This window comes from Epinephelus moara, chromosome 5 (genome assembly GCF_006386435.1).
Source record: "Epinephelus moara isolate mb chromosome 5, YSFRI_EMoa_1.0, whole genome shotgun sequence".
Classification (NCBI taxonomy): domain Eukaryota; kingdom Metazoa; phylum Chordata; class Actinopteri; order Perciformes; family Serranidae; genus Epinephelus; species Epinephelus moara.
The window spans coordinates 18,251,422-18,270,827 of NC_065510.1; the positions used below are offsets into that span (position 1 = coordinate 18,251,422).

The following is a 19,406-nucleotide window of genomic DNA, read 5'->3' on the forward strand; positions in this document are numbered from 1 at the left end:
TCAGGAACTCCTCTCATGTGTCAACAGAGTATTTTTTTCCACAAGAGATTAAATGTTCACTATGTCTGAAGTACGACGACGGGTTTAGCTGCCAGGGTAACGACCTTGAAGCTGCTTTATAAAAATCTTTTTGGCTGACCACTATCTCAGGGGTGAGACCGGACTCCCTCTTTAAACCTCCTTCACTGGTCTGTATATCTTTATTCAAAGTCAGTAATCGCACATAGTAACAGTACAGCTTGAAGAGAGGCGTACACACAAGTAGCAGCTGTGTACTAACAGTACTAATGACCTCCCTCACTTGAAGGTAACAGCGCCTCGAGATTACATCCACCCACAGAGACACGCTGACTTTGAAGACTCAACACAAGGAAGGAAATGTGTCTCTGGAGGGGAGTCCTCGCCTCAAAGAACATCAGCGAGCATGTTGTCCATCCTCCCCTCTCCCTCTCGCTCTCCGTCTCCCTCTCTGGTAGCTATCCTTGCCCCATGGTGTTTGAGAGTGGTTTTGAGTGTTTGGCAGGTTAAATTTAGCCTATTGATGTAAGCTGCATTCCATTCACAACAGACACAGAGACACACTCACAGTTTGGCTTTAGTGCCCGGGAGTGTGAAGATCAGGGAAGATCAAACTACCTTACTGTAGGTTGACCCCTGAGCCTCCGTGTCTCCCCTTCAAGGATACAGGTTACACAGTAGGGACACCATCACAGGTACGGAGAAAGCCTCTTCAAGGTGTGTCTTGTGAAATGCGGTTGATTTAATTTGGATTGAACGTTACGTTAGAGCATTTAAGAAAGTGACTGTGTTGTGATAAATAAATTTGGCTGGATTTTTATGAGTTATAGGAGTCACTTTCTTATGACCTTATGGAAATTTGACAGATTATCAATTTATCAGATCTTTAGAAATGTATGGCTTTGCTTTCTCTTTAGTTTGCATAGAAATGATTTTAAAAATGTCAGATATAATAGCTGCAAAGCCAGCAGATGGGCACAACTACCGAGTTACTACTTATTAATATTTAGTATTGTACCATGGAGTTTAGTTTTCTGCAGAAAAAAAGTGTGATTGCAGGATGATATTTTAAATATTATGTGTGATATTTCTGTGCTGCTGGACATTTGGTGTGTCCCGCTAGGCATACAAACCCAGATCACAATATTCACCCTTGACCTTTACGCAGGTGATTTATCTTGTGGCAACATTAATGGGAGATACCACTAACGTTAACTCATACTCAGATTTGCTTCAGTGGCAAGGACGGATTGAAGAATTACGTGCGTTCTACCGATGCAAGTACAATGGGGCTTTAGGATTACGTAATACATTGTAATCTATTAAACGAAACCTCCTCAGAGAGATGATTGTAACATGACGAACACTGACACGGCAGATTTATTTGACGGATTGCCCTCCGAATCATCTTTAAAGTCCAGTAGATCATGACAGCAAATGGGAGATATACTTAAGACTAACAAAACTATATAATGCTGGTGTATTATGTAACAGAAAACAATACAACAACAATACAGACTGAGAATTTCCCCCCTTACAGCTGATGGAAGACGGCTTTACATTCACACACCAAACATCAAACTCTGTGTTTAGCTGTATCCTGTCAACATGTGGACTCGCACTGCACTGATGTTCTTGGGGTTGTACCATTAGGGATTAAAACTCCTCCTTTATGACTCAGGCAGAAAAACTACAGCCTGTGTCCTGTATGTGTTTCCAGTACTCCTGCCAACCTTGCCAAAGCCACAATGTCACAATTCTGTACAATGCCAGCTGAGGAGAGGAAGAAGTGTGCAGCAGCTATTTGCCAAGAGGTCCATGGTACCGATGGTATGATAAGAGCGGACAAACACACTGCTGCAACAGAATATCCATTGTGATCCGGGTTCATATGTCACGGCTGCACTCCCGCACTTGCCATAAATAAGCTAATGGGGTGATTTACTACCTATGGTGACTAATCTTTTGTCGTTGTCCTTTTCAAAAGTCTATTTCTGGAGAGGGGAGGGAAGTTGTGAGGGCCAACTGTGTGTAGCCGTTTGGATAACGTGACGGTTTGTGACAGCTGGGGTACATACCGTCTGTCGTGGTGGATGAGGAAGCATCACGTCCATCCAAAACTAATTCTCAAGTACAATGATAACTCAGTTTCCATGACAGGGCTTACAAAATGGAAAAGCTGAATTTTCTGACACCTTTGATGTCATTTATGGACCCTCTCTTAAACCTTCAGCTGGCAAACTGATATCAGCGTATATTTATATTGTGTATGCAGCACTTTCCAGCTCTAAAACCAGGGTGGGATTAACCCACTATCCCAACCGTCTGTAACGACTCCAGCTCCCTCCCAAGTTAGTTTGTCGTAATTTGATGATACGGAATTTATAGCATCAGCTGATGCATTACAGGCATTAAAGCAAGATTTTTTTGACACAGGACCTTTCTAGAGGACGGCCTAAATATGAGGTTAAAAGGCCATGTTGAGGTGCTCACTCTTTCAGTCTATATTGTGCTTTTGTATTCCCAAACAAATGCGCAATTAAAGCCTAGTGTGTAGGATTTATTGGCATCTTGCAGTGAGGTTGCAGATTGCAACCAAGCAGCAACCTCTAGGGCTGAAAAATGAAGCCAATGTGGAAATGCCAAAAGCTGCAGTTCCTCAAATTTTTTTATATAACTCACCTTTTTACACATTCTATTAAGGCTTAAAGTAATGCATTATTAAGGGTGTGGCCTCTTTGAATGACCGGCTGTCTGCAAGGCTTCATCACAAGCTATGAGTCAGATCCACCCCTCGCTCCTCCACAGCTCCACCCTCTTGTCCAAATAGCTTCTGGCTCCAAAAACCTAAGGCGGTGATGGCCAAAAAACTGAACTTGAGGCTTCAAAATGGGAATCTATGAACCGACGGATGGCGTCACGTTGGCTATCCGTTATTTTATATAGGCTGTGACTGCAACCAACCCATGTCTCAAGCATGTAGAAGACCTACTGTGGCCAATGTGAAAACACAAATGGCGCTCTATGGAGCCAGTGTTATTTGTTTGTTCTGGGCTACTGTAGAAACAACTACGGACAAGGACCTGCTCCATATGTAGATAAATACAGCTCATTCTGAGGTTACGAAAACCCAACAATTCTTATTTTCAGGTGATTTCTAAACTAAGGAAAACATAGTTATAAATATTATATACCATCCCCCTGAATCCAACACATGGAACCTTTCATCAAATCATCATTCATGCCACACCATAAACTCTGGGACACCCAAAGCAGTTGCCCACCTTTTCCCATTGCTATCAACCCAATAACATCAGTGACAACCCTTTTGATTGGTTATCCTCTTTAAAATTATACCTTAACTAAATGATACATGTTGGCCTTAGTGTTTCAGCAACTGTTAACACACTGACTGATTAACTGATTGATTGGTTGGTTGATTCATTATTGTCTAAGCCTACTAAATCGACACAGATTATTTTCTTTTTCTTTACCTTTATCTTTATGTATATTTTTTTCAACAGGGGACACAATGGATCTCGGAAAGAAGCTCAGCACCCCTAAAGACATTATGCTGGAGGAGTTATCGTTGCTTTCCAACAGAGGTTCCCGGCTTTTCAAAATGCGCCAGAGGAGATCCGAAAAATACACATTTGAAAGTATCCAAAACGAGGCAAACGCACTGCTGAATGTGAGTCGATTCAATTCTGTCTTCTTGTACATTTTTGATTATCACTATCTGGAGTTCTGGCATCAGTGCTGTCTGCAGGAGAAAGTGTAAAATTGTCTGTGTATTACTCATTTAGCAAAATTATCAGGAAATATGCTCTTCAAAAAAAAGTGTTACAACACATGGGTGATAAGAGAGACATGTGCCTCGTGCCTTTTACATCGTCCAGCCAAATAGTTCTGAGAGGCTGTGTAGGCACTTTGCTGAGGAGCTGCTCCTCTTTATCAGTGCCTGCTGATGTGTTTCTGTGTCCGTGTGTATGTGCACGCGATGTAGCTATAAGTGTGTGTTTATGCGTGTGTATCAGTGCATGGAGGAGCAGCTATAGATGTGCCAGGTTTACATTTTGTTACGCAACTGGTAACCAAAGCATAATACATGTAATGTGCTTTATTCTGTTTTGCAGAATGACATTTCAACAGAGAATACACACACTGTGGAAATTAAAGTGGATGCACCAGCTCAAGGAAGTACTGAAAATCCAGCAGTCACTGTTACAGGTAATTATAGTGTTAAGCTAGTGAGGCTGCTTATGATGAATCCCACAGAAAACTTTAAAATTTACAATATAAATCAAGATTTAAAGGTCTAGTGTGTGGGATTTAGTGGCATCTAGTGGTGAGGTTGCAGATTGCAATCAACCGAACCTTCTCCCATGTGTCAAGCCTGTGGGGAACTAAAGTGGCTGACATTGAAATGTGAATGGCCCTATCTAGAGCCAGTGTTGGGTTTGTCCATTCTGTTTGTCCCTGGAAGACCTGCTCTGTAAGTAGATTTACACGGCTCATTCTAAGGTAACAAAAAGACGGTGCTTATTTTCAGGACACTATACACTAATGGAAAAAGTATTACATCCCATTTCAGCCAATATATCCCCCTACACACTGGACCTTTAAACATTAAAATATCAATCATAATCACGGGTAAAAATAAATGTGCTAACATTATTATCAGACCTGGTCATTGAAAGAATTCCTACTGTATTTCTTCCGCTGTCAAACTGTAAAAACATAAAAAATAAAAACCTAATCTGTTACGCTGCACATTCAAATAATAGTAACTGATTATGTAACGCTGTCATAATAATGACAACTGATATCACACAGTCATAACAGCTGGTCTTGTTTTGTGGCAACAAGCTTGAGTAGACAGCATGGATGTAACTCTGATTCGTAACACAACCTGAGCAGCGTTAAATGCTTCATTTTATTTTGTTATATTATATTTTAATAGGCCAGCAGAATCCTGTGCCGATTCTTAAATGCTCCAGTAGGGTGTCATCCCATGTCGACACATTATATGATGAGTACCCACTTCAACTATGTGCTATTTTAAGGCCCCAGATCTCAATGACAGACAACTCAGTCTGCCTGTGTTCTCTAAGCACAGTCTCTATTCATAATCCTATCCACTCTTTAGCCACACCCCACCACCACCACCACCACCACCACCACCACCACCACCACCGCCCCCACCCCAGAAAACAGCTCAGCATTAAAGCTGGAGATTGTAACTTTTACTAAAATAACCTTGTCTCGTATTTGCTGAAACTGTCAGTATATCCACACAGCACTAAATGAGACAGATAATCTGTGTAAAGAAATCCTGTCCTTCTGCCTACTCCATTGCCTCATAGCAGAGACGCGTGTTTTATACTGCATGTGAATAAAACAACCAATCCAAGCTGAGGACTCTCTAACGTAGCTGTCAATCATGTCAATCACTGATCGTCAACTGCAGTCATACTGTGTTGCCTATTTCTTGCATCCAGTGTTTCAGAAACATATTTTAGTGTCCTGTTTTGCTGTAAAGAGATAAATTTTGTGACCCGGCAACCATGTTGAAAACCTAGCATTGGCCACCGGCCATAACGAACTCTACCATTTTACAGCTAATGCTTGATTTATGCTTGATGCATCTGTGAGGGTTGGGAGTATCCGCACTGCCAAAGTGATGTCACTCCATTAGACACAGCCCTTCGTGGGTGTTTCGTGCAGTGGGTTTTCACCTGGCCATGCACATCTAACTTTTTCTACCTATGTGGACAGGGAGGGGTGGAGAGCCATGCTGTAGAGATGAGTTTTCGCTACACCACTCCCCACAGTTTGTTAGACAACACATTCTTACTCTGACCTCGTCACATATTGACGTTTGGTCATGGACTTTTCACGGCCACATACGACGTGCAAGGTACTCTGGGTGCGTTGGTCGATGACGTTCTGGGACACCGCGTCAAGTTCAGCCTGTTACATACATTGTCTTCCTTCCAAATACACGTCCGTTTTCACAGGAAATGTAACATTTACATACAGTCTCTTTCAAAATAAATGCACTGAGTCAGTACAACACCGTGAATTGATGTTTTTTTCCTTCAACAACAAACACATGTGGTTGGGTTCAGCCAACAAAAACACGTGGTTAGGTTTAGGAAAAGAGAACAGGGTTTGGCTTTATAATCTTACGGGACACAAACACCGCTCTCTTGGGTGAAGGTCGCTGTTTGTTGGACCCAGCCACAACCCCTCCTGCCCACCCCAGTCGGACTTTCACCGCCTTAACTTTTGTCCTTGTCCCGCTGCATTTCCCCCCTGACACTGCTGAGCACTGTTAAACTATAATGGCAACCGGCCACATATCATGCCAATGTTAAAGGATGCTTTTTTTCATTGGTTTCTGACACTGCAAGTCACTGCCCAAGCACCGGCTTTCGACGACTTTGGAGTAAGACAAGGCTCTGTTAGAATGTCGGTTTTGCTGTGGGGAGAAATTGCACAGAGCATAAAAGATCCAAACGTACCTCATGTCCTTGCTAAAAGCATAAACAAGCCTTAAACAGTGCACTAGAATATGTTTCTGAAGTCAAGGATCTGCAGTGACAGAATCTTGATTTATGTTTGATCTGCCCAGTCTGACAGTTTAACAGCAGTTCATGGAGTGACTGACATGATTGACAAATGCATTACAGACTCCTTCACTCTGTTTGGTCATTTTCCAACAGCCACAGTAGATTGTAGTGAATGCCATTAGAGGCTGTAGGCAGAAAAGTTACTTGTTGTATATTTAACCTAAAACCACTGATTTCATGTTGCCTCTCTGTTTCTGTTTGCTCCATGACAGAAGTGACTACAGAGAAGGTAGATGCCTCACCTATGCCAAAGTCCTACCACTCCCCATGGGATCAGGCAATCCTCAGTGACCCTGACCTCGCCATAACTCTGAAAGTGACAATGTCAGCACCAGACCCACGACCAGACCTTCCTGAGTACAAATGCTTTAACCGGTGAGAAAACTATGAGCACATTTTAACAAGCAGAGCACAACAAGTAGGCTGCCACTCACACTTGATGTCAATCACAGGGTTGCCACTCCTTTTGGTGGCTTTGAGAAAGCTCCCAAAGGAATCACATTCAAGCTCCCCGTGGTGGACCTGAACCCGCCCAGCTTCCCAGAGCTGCAGGAGCCGGGGATGAAGCGACCCACCTTCAACAGGACAGCCCAGGGGTGGATATCTGAGGGCACCCATCTGATCCTACCCACTATTACCCTGGAGCCCATCAAAATCCCAGAGTCTGACGACCTGTAGGTTGCTTACTGTAATCTGGCAACATGATATTGGCTGTAGTGTTCTGGCCCCCACCTCTGATGACAGCAAAACAGTCATTTTGTAGCGCAGTTACAATTCCTAACCAATATTTTGGATTTTTCCCATTCAACGGACACAAAATGTTTCATGCATTTGATGACTAGTGTGTTTCCACTGATACTGAAAGCAAAACTGTAAATTTTATAAATGTTTAGATGAATTGATGAAAATGTAATGTAAATAAATAATGCAAAGTATTTATTGATGGCACCCAACTGGAACATGCAGTAAGTTGTATTTAGTGCATATAAGTGAGCAGTATTTCAGTTATATCTACTTCAAAAAACTGCATTACAGAAAAATACACACATAAAGTATGATGTTCTTGCTATCCATATATTATCATAAAATCAAATCTTAACCCAAAGATTAAACTTCAGTATTTTGTACCCCTTTTTTCCAAGTTTTTGTATCTGAATGACGAATAGGAGCAAAAACTTGAAATTCTTCCAGTAGTGAAAGCGGAAAAACAGGCTGCAATGTAACCACTTGGGGCAATTGTGCACCATCAATTTACGTCCACTAAAAGAGCTTGTTTTTGCCATTGACAGGCTCAGACTGTTATTCTAAGTGTCTAACCACATTATGGAAAGGATCCCTACAGAAACAGACCTCCTTGTTAAAGAGTAAGATCCATTTTGTTTAACCAGGCACAGCCATGAAATCACCAAATTCACCAGACTCTAGTTTGGTTAAAATAAACCTTTAATTCAACCAGCTAGATGTGAAAATACGCTGGCTCTGTGCACTCTAAAATTACTGTTTATTTAAAGAGTCTGGTGGGTTGGTGATGAAGAGTTTGGGGCTGTTTCTGATTAAATAAAAAGTAACTTTCTACTTTAACAAAAAGCTCAGCCTGTTTCGCGGGTGCAGCCAACCAATTTAAAAAAATGTCGTCCCCATTAGTCACTTAGACACAGAAACATAAGAAAATAGGAAAAGAAAGAAAAATACTGAGGTTACCCGTTAATGTTAGAGCAAGCAACTGTTGAACATACAAATATAAAATATAAATCACTGAAAGTAAAGTAATGTAAAATTCAGCACAAAAACAAGTAATTTATAGATTTATAGAAATAAAATAATGGTAAGAGCTCTGATTTCTTGTTGACTGCTGAAGAAAAAGAAATTATTTCAAATTGCAACTGAGAAACATTTTATTCTGAGGAAATAACAGAGGTCATAAGCATGGCATCACTACATCGATCTGGGAGGAAAACTGAGAGAGCTGGACTTTGATCTGCAATGGCATGGAACTGGTACTTTGACTTTATAGGCAAATACATTTCATAACACACAGATCAATACAAAATGGATATAGCCACGCCTTGTTTGGAGTGGAAGAACACCGAAGAGTAGATTAAAATGTTTGTTCTGCATCGTTTTGAGACATATATGCACTACAAATGCCGACAGCAGCAATACTGTGTTATTGTGTGATATTTTGGTGTTGAACTCACTGTGTTTCTGAAGAACTGGGCAGAAAACAGTCGCTCTGTGTGCCTTTACTTCCACAGTTTAAGTGTATTGCCTCCTCAAACATACTGTCTATTGTCTCTCTAATGACTAACTCAAAGGTACACTATGCAGGATTGTTGGTTACCATTTCTAAACACGCTCACCAGAGCAAAGTAAAAGTAAAATCCAACTCCAGATTCACTCTTGCTTGCCATTTTGCCTCACTGTATTTGTGACTTTTCGGCGTTGTGTCTCTTGGATGCCTGCAGCTGGCACAGTCTATCTTTAATACACACCTTTTTTATGCTTCTGAATGTAACTGCACATCCAGTTTAACAAACTCTGTATTTCAGATGACTGGAAAACATAGACGGGGAGAAAATTGAATTCAAGGCCAGTGGGGACTCATGAGCAAACCTAATGCATGAATTTCATTTTCCAAAACCTCAACAATCAAATGAATTTGCATTTCTATTAACACGAAATGGTTTGTGAGTCAAATGGGGATTTTAATTTTTTTCAGCTGTGTCATTACTGTCACGATAAGAAATGTCCATTTGGATCATTTCAAATGAATTAATACAGCAGCTGTGTTTGTCTCACCCACTCCCTGAAAGATTGAGCTATTTTAAGACTTAACTTTGAGGGAGTCTTATGTAAGCAATGTCACAGCAGTACATGTAGAAGGTGATGTCTCACTTTCATGACAGTGCACAGGTATAGAGGAGAATACATGTCAGACATCCCAACATGTAAATCCTGTTTGTCTGTGATAGAAATCTAAAAACATGATAATAATAGACCTAACTGAACTCAAGTTACTGTTTAAACTCTGAATGCCCTCGTAGTCACTGATTTATAGTTGCTGAGAGTCTATTTAAGTCACTTTTTTTTTCCAGAAAGGCTGAACTCCACTCTGGAAACTGAAAAAAGAAAGAACAAAATGGATACAAAGAAAAAAATCCTGACTCCAAAAATAAACTAAAGAACAGTAGAGTTTGACAGCTCATCTGAACAGAGCTCAGCTGTGCAACATTCAGAGGGTGAAATATGAAGCCTAAAATAAAAAATACCAAAAACACCTCACGCGTCTCAAGGGAGGTTTCAGTGCTATTGCTGGAGCCAAGATGGGATCAGAGAAAAGCTATATAGTTAGACTGTACCATCCCATCGACACATGCTCCACAGTTTTCCCATATATTCACTTCAGTATATAGCACTGCAGAACATATCAAGACCTGTATGAAAATAATAGTTTTCCTACAGTCGCAGCTTATCACTGAAATAGAGGATGTGCCTGTTAAATATTCACAAACAGATTTCATTCTTGGACTCAAAATAAGCGAGAACTTCTCAGTGTAACAACTAACGACGAGTCAGATACGCTATTTTTCACAGGCTGGCCCACATACTGAAGACACACTCACACACACACTGTAAATTATCTACTAGGATCCACTGTGTGCATTGTATTTCAAGGAGGTGAGAAAAGCAGGAGGTGATCAACATGGCATGTGGCATAAGGATGGTAAACAGTGCGTCATCAAATCACTCATTTTATCCTTAATCTGATTATTTTTGGGAATTTAATTATTGTGGCACTGAATAATGAAGCTTTGCACATTTTGGGCAGACCCACTTATACAGGGTTACTTAACTTGCTTTCCTCAGGGGCCACTTTTGCAAAATGACAGGAGGCCAGGGGTCATTTACTAAACAAACATTAATAATATCTAACAGATAAACAAATGAATAAATGAGGCAAATCCAGTTGCAGCAGCACCACCCAGGTCAAGTGTGTGCAGGGGCGTTTCTAGGATTTGAGGACATTTGGGGCTTAGCCAGTACCTCTGTTAAAAAAAATAAATAAAAATAAATAAAGGTCTATTTTGATATTTCTGTGCACTCTGGCAGCTTCTTTACATTTGAAGTACAAAAATACAAAAAATAGAAATTAATTTATTTTCAATGAATTAGAAAAAATGGCTGGCGGGGGCGTCAGTGGCTTAGTGTTTAGCTCAGGTGCCCCTATGCATAGAGGCCCTGTCCCCTGACTCTCTCTCCCCCCCTCACACTTGGCTGTCCTATCCATTAAAGGTAAAAAGCCCCCCCCAAAAAAAATCTTTAAAAAAAGAAAGTGCTCAGTGGGCCACCCTGCAGCATATCACGAGCCAGGTTTGGCCAACGGGCTGTAAATTGAGTATCACAGCACTAAAATTTATGTGGGAAAGAAACAGACACTCCAATCACTGAGTGTCATTTCTGCTGACTGTGGCTTGTGTGCACCATCAGTCGTCCTGTCTGCACTTAAAACCTGCTCAGCTCTGCAGGCTCTCCCTTCCAGGCCCTCCATCTGCCCCGATTTTTGTGAATCCGTGTCCTGTTTACTGCAGTCACAGAGACAGAGATGGTAGATTAAGAATATTATTGCTGTTTGATTGAAAAAAAAAAAAGCTTAATAGTGAATCAAATGATGAGAAAGAGGATGAAAGCTTCTTTTTTTCAGTGCATGGTAGTTGTGGAATATTTAAACATTTGGTATTTCACCTTTAATCCAGATATAAAACAGTATTCTGTTGTGTTGTTTGACATTTAAGTGAGAGCATTCACAAGAAATAAAAAAAAAAAAAATCACACACAGGCAGGGTTTAGTCCCCACAGTGCTGCATGATTATGAAACCAGTGCAGTCATGTGATGTCTTCTCTCATCATCATCATGACAAGTTGGAAGTCTGACCTTCCGCCAGCACACAGTTTGCCATGCAGGGATTGAAGATTGCAATACAGCAGCAGTGCACTTGAGGCTACACTAGGGGCGGAGTTTGACCTCTCAAGTCTCAAAACATCACTAATCCGCGTCGGACATTCACATGCACAGGCCATCACTGGCCCCGTTTGTGCAGGAAAAAAAGGGGACGATTTTTTTTTTTTTTTTTTTTACCGAAATAACACTGTCCCGCCCGGGTGTGTGTGGCAGCAAACAGCGGCTCGGGCTGCAGCCTGTGTGCGTGTCGGAGGGATTGGGAATGCTGCACTATGACAGATAGTGCGTTACATGCGTCTGGACATATCTGCAGTGTTTTCTAGCCAGTTTTATTTGGAGCATTCGGGGAGAAGTGTTGGGGATTTTGCGCGTTGACAGCTGGACCGCCCTGCGCCTTCATTGGAGGCAATCAAGTATCCGCTTCCCTTTAAGGTGAGTCGGCACAGCACTTGTTTTGTTAATGCCTCAATGCAAGTTGCCGCATATTTATGCTACAGTAGCTGACCGGGCGCTGTTCCCATGTATACAGTTCACTGTGGTGCAACGCTGGCAGCGTGTCTCCTGCTGTGGGAGCGCGCTCGACGAGGCTTTAGTTTTTTTTCTAAATGCAGGGAATCTCAGGATGATCATGCAATCCCGTTCAAATGTCCTCTTTATGAACCCGACTGCAAAGATGGGCGCTTATGTCAGACCGTATAGGCCTATACGGGCATCACATGTTGTCAGAGAGGCTGGTGCAGAAACACATGTGGGCACTGACACCAAATACAGCCTTTACAGATGAGTTTACATAATAGAAACGCTGGGATATTTATAAAATAGGTCATTTAAATGACTGCAATCAGTCATTGCTTGAGCATAGAAATTACACATAAGCCTATTAACAAAATAAAACACAAGATATGCCTGTAAAAGTTTAATATCCGGTTGAAAAATCACAATTTTCGTGTCTTTCTCACCTATTAATCAGAAATACTCCCCTTATGTGTAAAACATTACGCATGTCAACAAACCAGAGCAGCATCAGATTAAGATAAAAATAATGTAGTCTCCTGTGGGACCTCTGTGCACGTCAGTATAATTAAAAACAAGGCTGCAGTTGTGTGTTTGGATGTTTCAGTGGTGGGGTTACCCTGCTGTTTACATTTGTATTCAAACCTGTAGCTTAAATTTCATGTAATTGAGTTTCAAAGAAGAGGAGCTTTTGTTTGTGTCTGTTATCAGCTCCATAATGCAGCTATTTCTTTTGTTGACACATTATCATATCCACAAAGAGAAAAGAAATAGCTGCGGATCAAAGCTAATATAAATGTAAGCAATGCAGCACCACTTAAGGTTTTATTAGAAAATAGTAATAATAAAGTTATGTTATTTTTAAAAAATGCAATAACTATAATGCTTATTGTTGTTTTGTTCCTTGTCATTCTACCTCGGCAAATAATCTGTCAGCAATGAAGCAGCAACAGGGTTAATTACAAATAAAAGCAGCCCTAAAGGTGTCTGAACATCCATAAGCAAGGCAGTAATGATCACATATAGTAGGAGGACATAACCCCCCATTAACTTTCAAATAAGCAAAAAAAAAAAAATCCCCCCATACATTGATAAAAAATGATATAAATTAAAGCTTTCGCAGCCGTCCATGCATGGAAAAGCAGATTTCAAACCACTGTAAAAAAAATTCAGTTATCGAAACAAAAATCTGTAAATCATTTTTACATTGACTCCAATTGTTCACATTAGAGCAAAATTCAAAATGCTGTCAAAAATTCAGTTTTTGAGATAAAATTCTGAAATTTGCCACATGAACACTGAAGATTTATTTAGCAAGAACTTGCATGTATATGTTTACAGTACCGTTTACAGCCAAACATTTTGATGCATTGTAGGCTCAATTTTTGAAAAATCAAAAATCTGAGAAACGTAGTTTTTGTAGGACAGTCTGAAGATGCTCAAGTTTGGTGTCAATTGAGCAAAAATTGTGGGAGGAGATAGGTTTAAGAAGTTTTACAGTTTTTGAAAAGAAAAACAGAGTGATGAACTTCATAATTTTTAATAGGTTTAAATGTACAAAGGTTTCTTCAGTATTGGGGCTACAGTTTGATGAAAGTTGTGAAGTTGTAGCACGTATGGTTGATTTGTTATGAATTTTCAAAGTTTTGAACTTTAGACGCTTGCTGTAGCGCCACCATCAGGACTATTGGCTTGAGTTTACAGCTAAGGATATCTGGCATGAGACTGGACCTTTGTGCAAAGTTTGGTGAGTTTTCACCCATGGGAAGTATGATCTCCTCGGAAGAAGAAAGAAGAAGAATACCTAGGATTACAATAGTGTCCTGGCAGCTTAGCTGCCTAGACCCTAACAACAACATCAACAACAACTATGACAGGTAAACACATACCACTGTGCTAAACAATCATTTATTATAAACAAAATTCAAAGATATTTGGAGCAACAGCAGCTCAGTAGGGACTTGGCTTGGGCACCATAGGGTTGCCGGCTCAAGTCCCAGCACTGACCAAGTATGGAGCGTGGACTGTTAGCTGGAGAGGTGCCAGTTTGCCTCCTGATCACTTCTGAGGTGCCCTTGAGCAAGACACTGGACCCCCAACTGCTCGGGAAGCCTGTCCAAGGCAGCCTCCTCGCTCTGACATCTCTCCATTTAATGCATGTATAGGTCCTGTTTGTGCATGTGTGTGTATTTCGGGCCCTGAATTTCCCCTCAGGGATTAATAAAGTATATATTCGTCTTCTTTAAATTGCTATTATTATAACTACTGGTTTTAGTATTACAGTGTACTGCAGTGGTTTGTCCAAATGGTGTTGCCGTACCCCAAGAGAACACAGCTCACAGGCATATTCAACTAATGATAATGTCTCAATGGCATTATATATATCAGACATAGTCAACAGATAGTCTGAGTAAAGCCTCAGCAATTTATGCTGTGCTGCGTGTGTTATTTATGTAGACACTGGTAGCTTTTATAATTGCATATTCGTATAGTGTACTGTATAGCCGTACTTGCTTATGATAAATGATATATTATAGTGGTAAATGAGTTGAGGGGGACGACCCCCAGACCCCCTCCGGTGGATTTGGTCCCCTCCCCCATGTTGACTCCATGGCTACAGCCTTGTCCATAAGTCACCAGGTTCTCTTTCCTCCATAAGCAGGTCTAAAAACAGTTAAAATGTTGTCATGGTCTTACATCAGCCGGTGTGGTGGTCACAATGCAGATTGTGGAGGCTCATGTTTCAGTGTTTCTGAACAAGTAGGGAGATACAACAGCAGTACGTAGTGTGGGAATTAATCCAATTGAGTGTTTATTTGGCTGCTTTATTCACAAGTTTCTGTCAGAATGAGGAAAAACTGCTCGGCTTGTGTTTATGTGCTTTTTTGTTCGTGTTATGCGAGGGTGTAGTTTTAATTTCAACACTGCTGGGACACACATGGTTGTTTGGGGATCCTTAGCTAGAAAAAATTGAGTTCTTGCTCTCTGGTGAATTTTTATGCACCAATTTGTGGTATAAATGTCTTTAATTTTGTCAAGTAAAAGTCCTTTGCTACTTTCATATTTTTATTGAGGGATACAAATGCGCAGGCTCTAAATATGGAGGGGGAAGTATCCCCTGCGAAATCTCCATCTATGATGTTATGCAGTTCTGCAGCACAAATGCACTACTTTTGAAGCATTAGCTGGCTTTTCTGCTTTTAAGCCTCGCTATAGCTGCACTGTGGATTTGTGTTAGCACATTTATATTTTACCTCTTCCTTTCCATCTGTCCTCAGACATTGTCCAGTTGCCAGTCAATGTCCAGTAGCACATGGCTGAGGCTGCCTTGTGGCTGATCCTGACCATGCTTTCAACTAACCGCTCCGGAGGTTGGTGGGGATGAAATGGATGGAGCCCATGGCCAGACCAGCGCACCAGCTCCCACCTCCAAGCATGTCCGGCCGCAGCAAGTCTCCCCCCAACTCTGGAGAAGGTAGAGGACATGATTCATCTGGCGTCCAACCAAATCAGTCATTTGGATTAGTGATGTAATGAAAACTGAGTCCAAGATGAACCGAATTTCCATCCAGGGTTGCTTATTATGCCTCCATAGTGTCATGCAATAATAGTCACATTTTGAATCAGACATTAAAGGAAATGCACTGAAGTAAACAGAATTTAACATGTTTGTATGTTTAGTATGTTTTAAATGGGTCATCCATGTTTTTGAAGTTACGTTAAGGCTCCACATGGAGTGTAAATTGCCTGAAAGGGCACACAAACACAGACTGACACCTTCTACATGTCATAACCTGAGGGGTTTTCTTTCTTTCTTTTTTTTTGTTTTAATCAGTTGCAGGCTCTAACTCCATGGCATGGGTGAAGATGTTCAAAAAACCTGGAGGAGGTCTGAAAAAATCCTACCAGCCTGGGAGCATGCTGTCTCTCGCGCTCACCAAAGGCCTGCTGAATGAGCCCGGGCAAAATAGCTGCTTCCTAAACAGTGCTGTGCAGGTGAAGAACCATTTTCTACCACCTCTAAATGACTGAAAACATACTTGAATTAAAGGCAGGTGCTGTTAGCACCCAGGTGTCCGTAGCCAAAAATGCTACTGGGACCCAGAGTGTAAGAAGAATACGTAGCTATTTATGCTTGGGTGTATGTATTCCTGGGCATCCTAGCAATGTCAAAATTGGCTACTAGCCTTAACCATGACCTCTTTGGCCTAACCCAGGGGTCAGCAACCTTGGCCATAAATTCCACCTTCACAAAAATGATAATGATCAGTTTTGGTGGACACTGCCAAGGAGGTATTGATTTAACTATATGTTTTTATTGAGGTTATAGTTTACAGTTGTGTTGGACTGGACTGCATTACATTAAAAGGTGTTACTAATGCTTTGCCTCGTTTGCAAACATGAGGGGGGAAGAATATTAGAAAGACATTTCAATACAGTGCAACATTACTAATGGCTCTAAATAAGCATTCATTGATATCTTTTACCACAAGGTTGCTCCTCTGCAGTGAGCTATTCATGATTACTGTATGTGCTGCTTTAACTTTGCAGCATTGGTGATGAAGACACACACACTATTAAATTCTCTGTTTTCCTTGTTTGGATTTGGGAGACACAAGACGAGCGACCTCTATTGAGGTTTGGCAAAATTTAGAGGAAAAGGCACCAGGTTGTAGACGTGTGACGCACATTTTAGTTGACAACAAAACAAAGATTTAATCTGTGTATAGGCTACGCATTTTTACAATCGGAGAATGTGAAATCACTTTAGGCCTAGAACAATGATGTATGAATATTAAAATGGTAAAAAAAAATAAAATATTGACAAACCCACAGGGAGCCACTGTAGAGAAGCTAAAGAATCACATGTAGCTCCAGAGCCACAGGTTGCGTACCTCTGCCCTCACCCTAACCATCTCCGACCTCAATGTGTCAACATGATGAGCACTAGCCAATCACAAAGAGGGGGCCGTAGTAACACGTTGTAGGGGTGGGTATAAATAGCCATATAGCTGCAGTGTAACTATTCTCAGCTGGGTGCAAATAGACACTACATATATTTAAAATAACTTCACTTGACCAAAACCGTCTCAGTGCTCAAACAAACAAATCAGCACCTTCTCCTTAAAACATTCGGCACTCTTGTCTTATAGCTTTAAGACACTTCACTGTAAAGGTGAATGAATCATGTTCTCGCCACTAGAGAGCAGAAGCACACTCCAAAACAAACGCAGCATCCTTCTGAAGTCTCTTTTGGCGAACATTTTTGGAATCATTATCCTAGTGTTACGTAGTCAGTAGAAACAGCAACATGAGTGCAGTCCTTTTTGCCACCGGCCAACATTCGCTTATGTTTTTTTAATTATTTGGTCTGTCAGCTCCTGAATAAAATATCTGTCTCTAGCTCGATTTTATTTATATTTGTTTTTTCAAATTGTTTTGCTATTTTTATTGGCAGAGTCTTGATGACGTGTGTGAGCTGGATGTGTTTTTTTTAACGTGTGGGTTGGTGAGAGATGCTGGGACTCAGCCACATGGACCAGAAAACCAAAATAATGAGATGAAAATGAGTAAAAGCTGAGAAAGGCTGCAGAGTTGAGTGTTAACTTTCAGTGGGTTTGGCAGCACTATCAACCTTTTGGTATTACACAGAGGAATTTCATTCAATGGTTATATCAAAATTTTGTTTTTAATGGCCCTGATGCACCAGGCTGACTGTCAGCTGTTGCTCAATGTCAGGCTGTCGGTGAGCGTCCATCACCCTAGTTTTTCATTGCTCTCTAGCGCACAGTAAATATCCTTTGTTCCTTTAACATTGTTGTGGCGTTAACGTGCTAACGGGCTAACTAGCATCTTGAATTCATCCTGTTGGTCTCCCTGTTTCCCTTTTCAGTGACAGATACAGACTACCGCAGAACATATGTGCTTGTTGGCTGGTGGCTGTAGTCTTGGCGGTGTGTTCAAGTGCAGCTTTTTGGTGGAGGAGAAATGAGGCAATGCATCAGTCGGCCTTTGTTGACGCTAGTTCTTTGACTTAAGTTTATTGTGCCTGGGCCTTAAGATGTTTGATTTGAGCTCATGAAATCCTTGAAATGAGTTAATGTGCGTGTCTCTATTTTGATGTTTTTGCTGTTGTTAAACCTTCACAGGTGCTCTGGCAGCTGGACATCTTCAGGAGAAGTTTGAGGCAGCTCTCAGGTCACTTCTGTCTCGGTGATGCCTGCATTTTCTGTGCTTTAAAGGTTTGTATGTCTCTGCACTTTGAGCTAAACCTGGCATTATTTGAAGTATGGTTAAAGATATATCTCATTACTCGTTGATACTGGTTTTAAAATTATTATTATTGAGTAGCTGATCATTGTTTTTCCTCTCCAGAGTATCTTCAGCCAGTTCCAGCAGAGCCGAGAGCGTGTGCTGCCCTCCGACAGCCTGCGTAACGCCCTAGCTGAAACTTTTAAGGATGAGCAGCGCTTCCAACTTGGCCTGATGGATGATGCTGCTGAGTGCTTCGTACGTTGACACTGTGTCTTTTAGCATTAAATCAAAGTAACATCCAGTGGAAGACCTTTCCGCAGTAACTGTGTATTAAATAATGTTATGGTACTTCCTCTTCCTCTGTGACACTGAAGGTAAGAAGCAGAGGCCACTGACAAAAGGTCCTGTGTAATCACCTGATTTATCTTCCACTATATGTTAATTCTGAATTCTGGCCTCTTGCTTTTTAGCATATTTAAAGGGACACTGATTTTCAACCAGCTTTGTATCAGAATAATGCAGGTATTATGTATAAATTAACTGTTTTAAACCTCTCTCCGTCTCACCAGTGCCCAGATCCCTCTGCTCAGTCAGTAGATTTTCACTGGCTTGAGGGCTGTTGCTCGAACTACAGATTGCACTTCCTCATTTAGGTGTTCTCAGAAACATATTTTAGTGCACTGTTTAGCTGTAATTTGAGAGTTTGTGAACAGAAAGTTGGCCCGATACTGTTTCCTGTATTGTGGAAACAGGTGCTGAAAATATTGAGCTCAAACGGTAAAACTAAGCAGTGTTGGTAACACGTGAACAAAGATTCTGTCACTACATTGTCTATTCCTCACCTTTTCAGAAATATATTTTGGCTAACTGTTTAACTATAATTCAAGATCATTTTTTACCATGTGGCCACCATATATTTTTGGATGGGCAGCTCCAGTGGCACAAGGAAGTTACAGTGGGCCCCAGCGCGCACCATTATGACGGGCCCTAGTGCACGCTATCATGCACATATCGTCTTGAGACTT

The 19,406-nt window shown here is 41.1% G+C and overlaps 2 protein-coding genes across 5 annotated transcripts in view; both read left to right on the forward strand.

Annotated features, from left to right (window-relative positions):
- Positions 1-580: 580 nt before the first annotated feature.
- Positions 581-9,018, forward strand: myoz2b (myozenin 2b). 4 transcript variants are annotated; one of them, XM_050044579.1, is made up of 6 exons: positions 581-713; positions 1,739-1,848; positions 3,543-3,709; positions 4,155-4,248; positions 6,866-7,028; positions 7,106-9,018. In XM_050044579.1, the coding sequence occupies exons 2-6, from the start codon at positions 1,767-1,769 to the stop codon at positions 7,329-7,331; spliced, it is 732 nt and encodes a 243-aa protein (XP_049900536.1). In that variant the 5' UTR covers positions 581-713; positions 1,739-1,766; the 3' UTR covers positions 7,332-9,018. The 4 variants fall into 4 exon arrangements, with proteins under 4 accessions (XP_049900536.1, XP_049900538.1, XP_049900539.1 ...); XM_050044580.1 differs by having other exon boundaries at positions 620-735; XM_050044581.1 differs by lacking the exon at positions 1,739-1,848 and having other exon boundaries at positions 582-713; positions 7,106-9,014.
- Positions 9,019-11,726: 2,708 nt separating this feature from the next.
- Positions 11,727-19,406, forward strand: part of usp53b (ubiquitin specific peptidase 53b) — a 28,004-nt gene continuing 20,324 nt past the window's right edge. Inside the window, exons 1-5 of the mRNA XM_050044739.1 lie at positions 11,727-12,045; positions 15,405-15,601; positions 15,962-16,122; positions 18,276-18,368; positions 18,502-18,636. Of these exons, the coding sequence (XP_049900696.1) occupies positions 15,508-15,601; positions 15,962-16,122; positions 18,276-18,368; positions 18,502-18,636 (483 nt within the window). The 5' untranslated portion in view covers positions 11,727-12,045; positions 15,405-15,507. The remainder of the gene's footprint in view (positions 12,046-15,404; positions 15,602-15,961; positions 16,123-18,275; positions 18,369-18,501; positions 18,637-19,406) is intronic.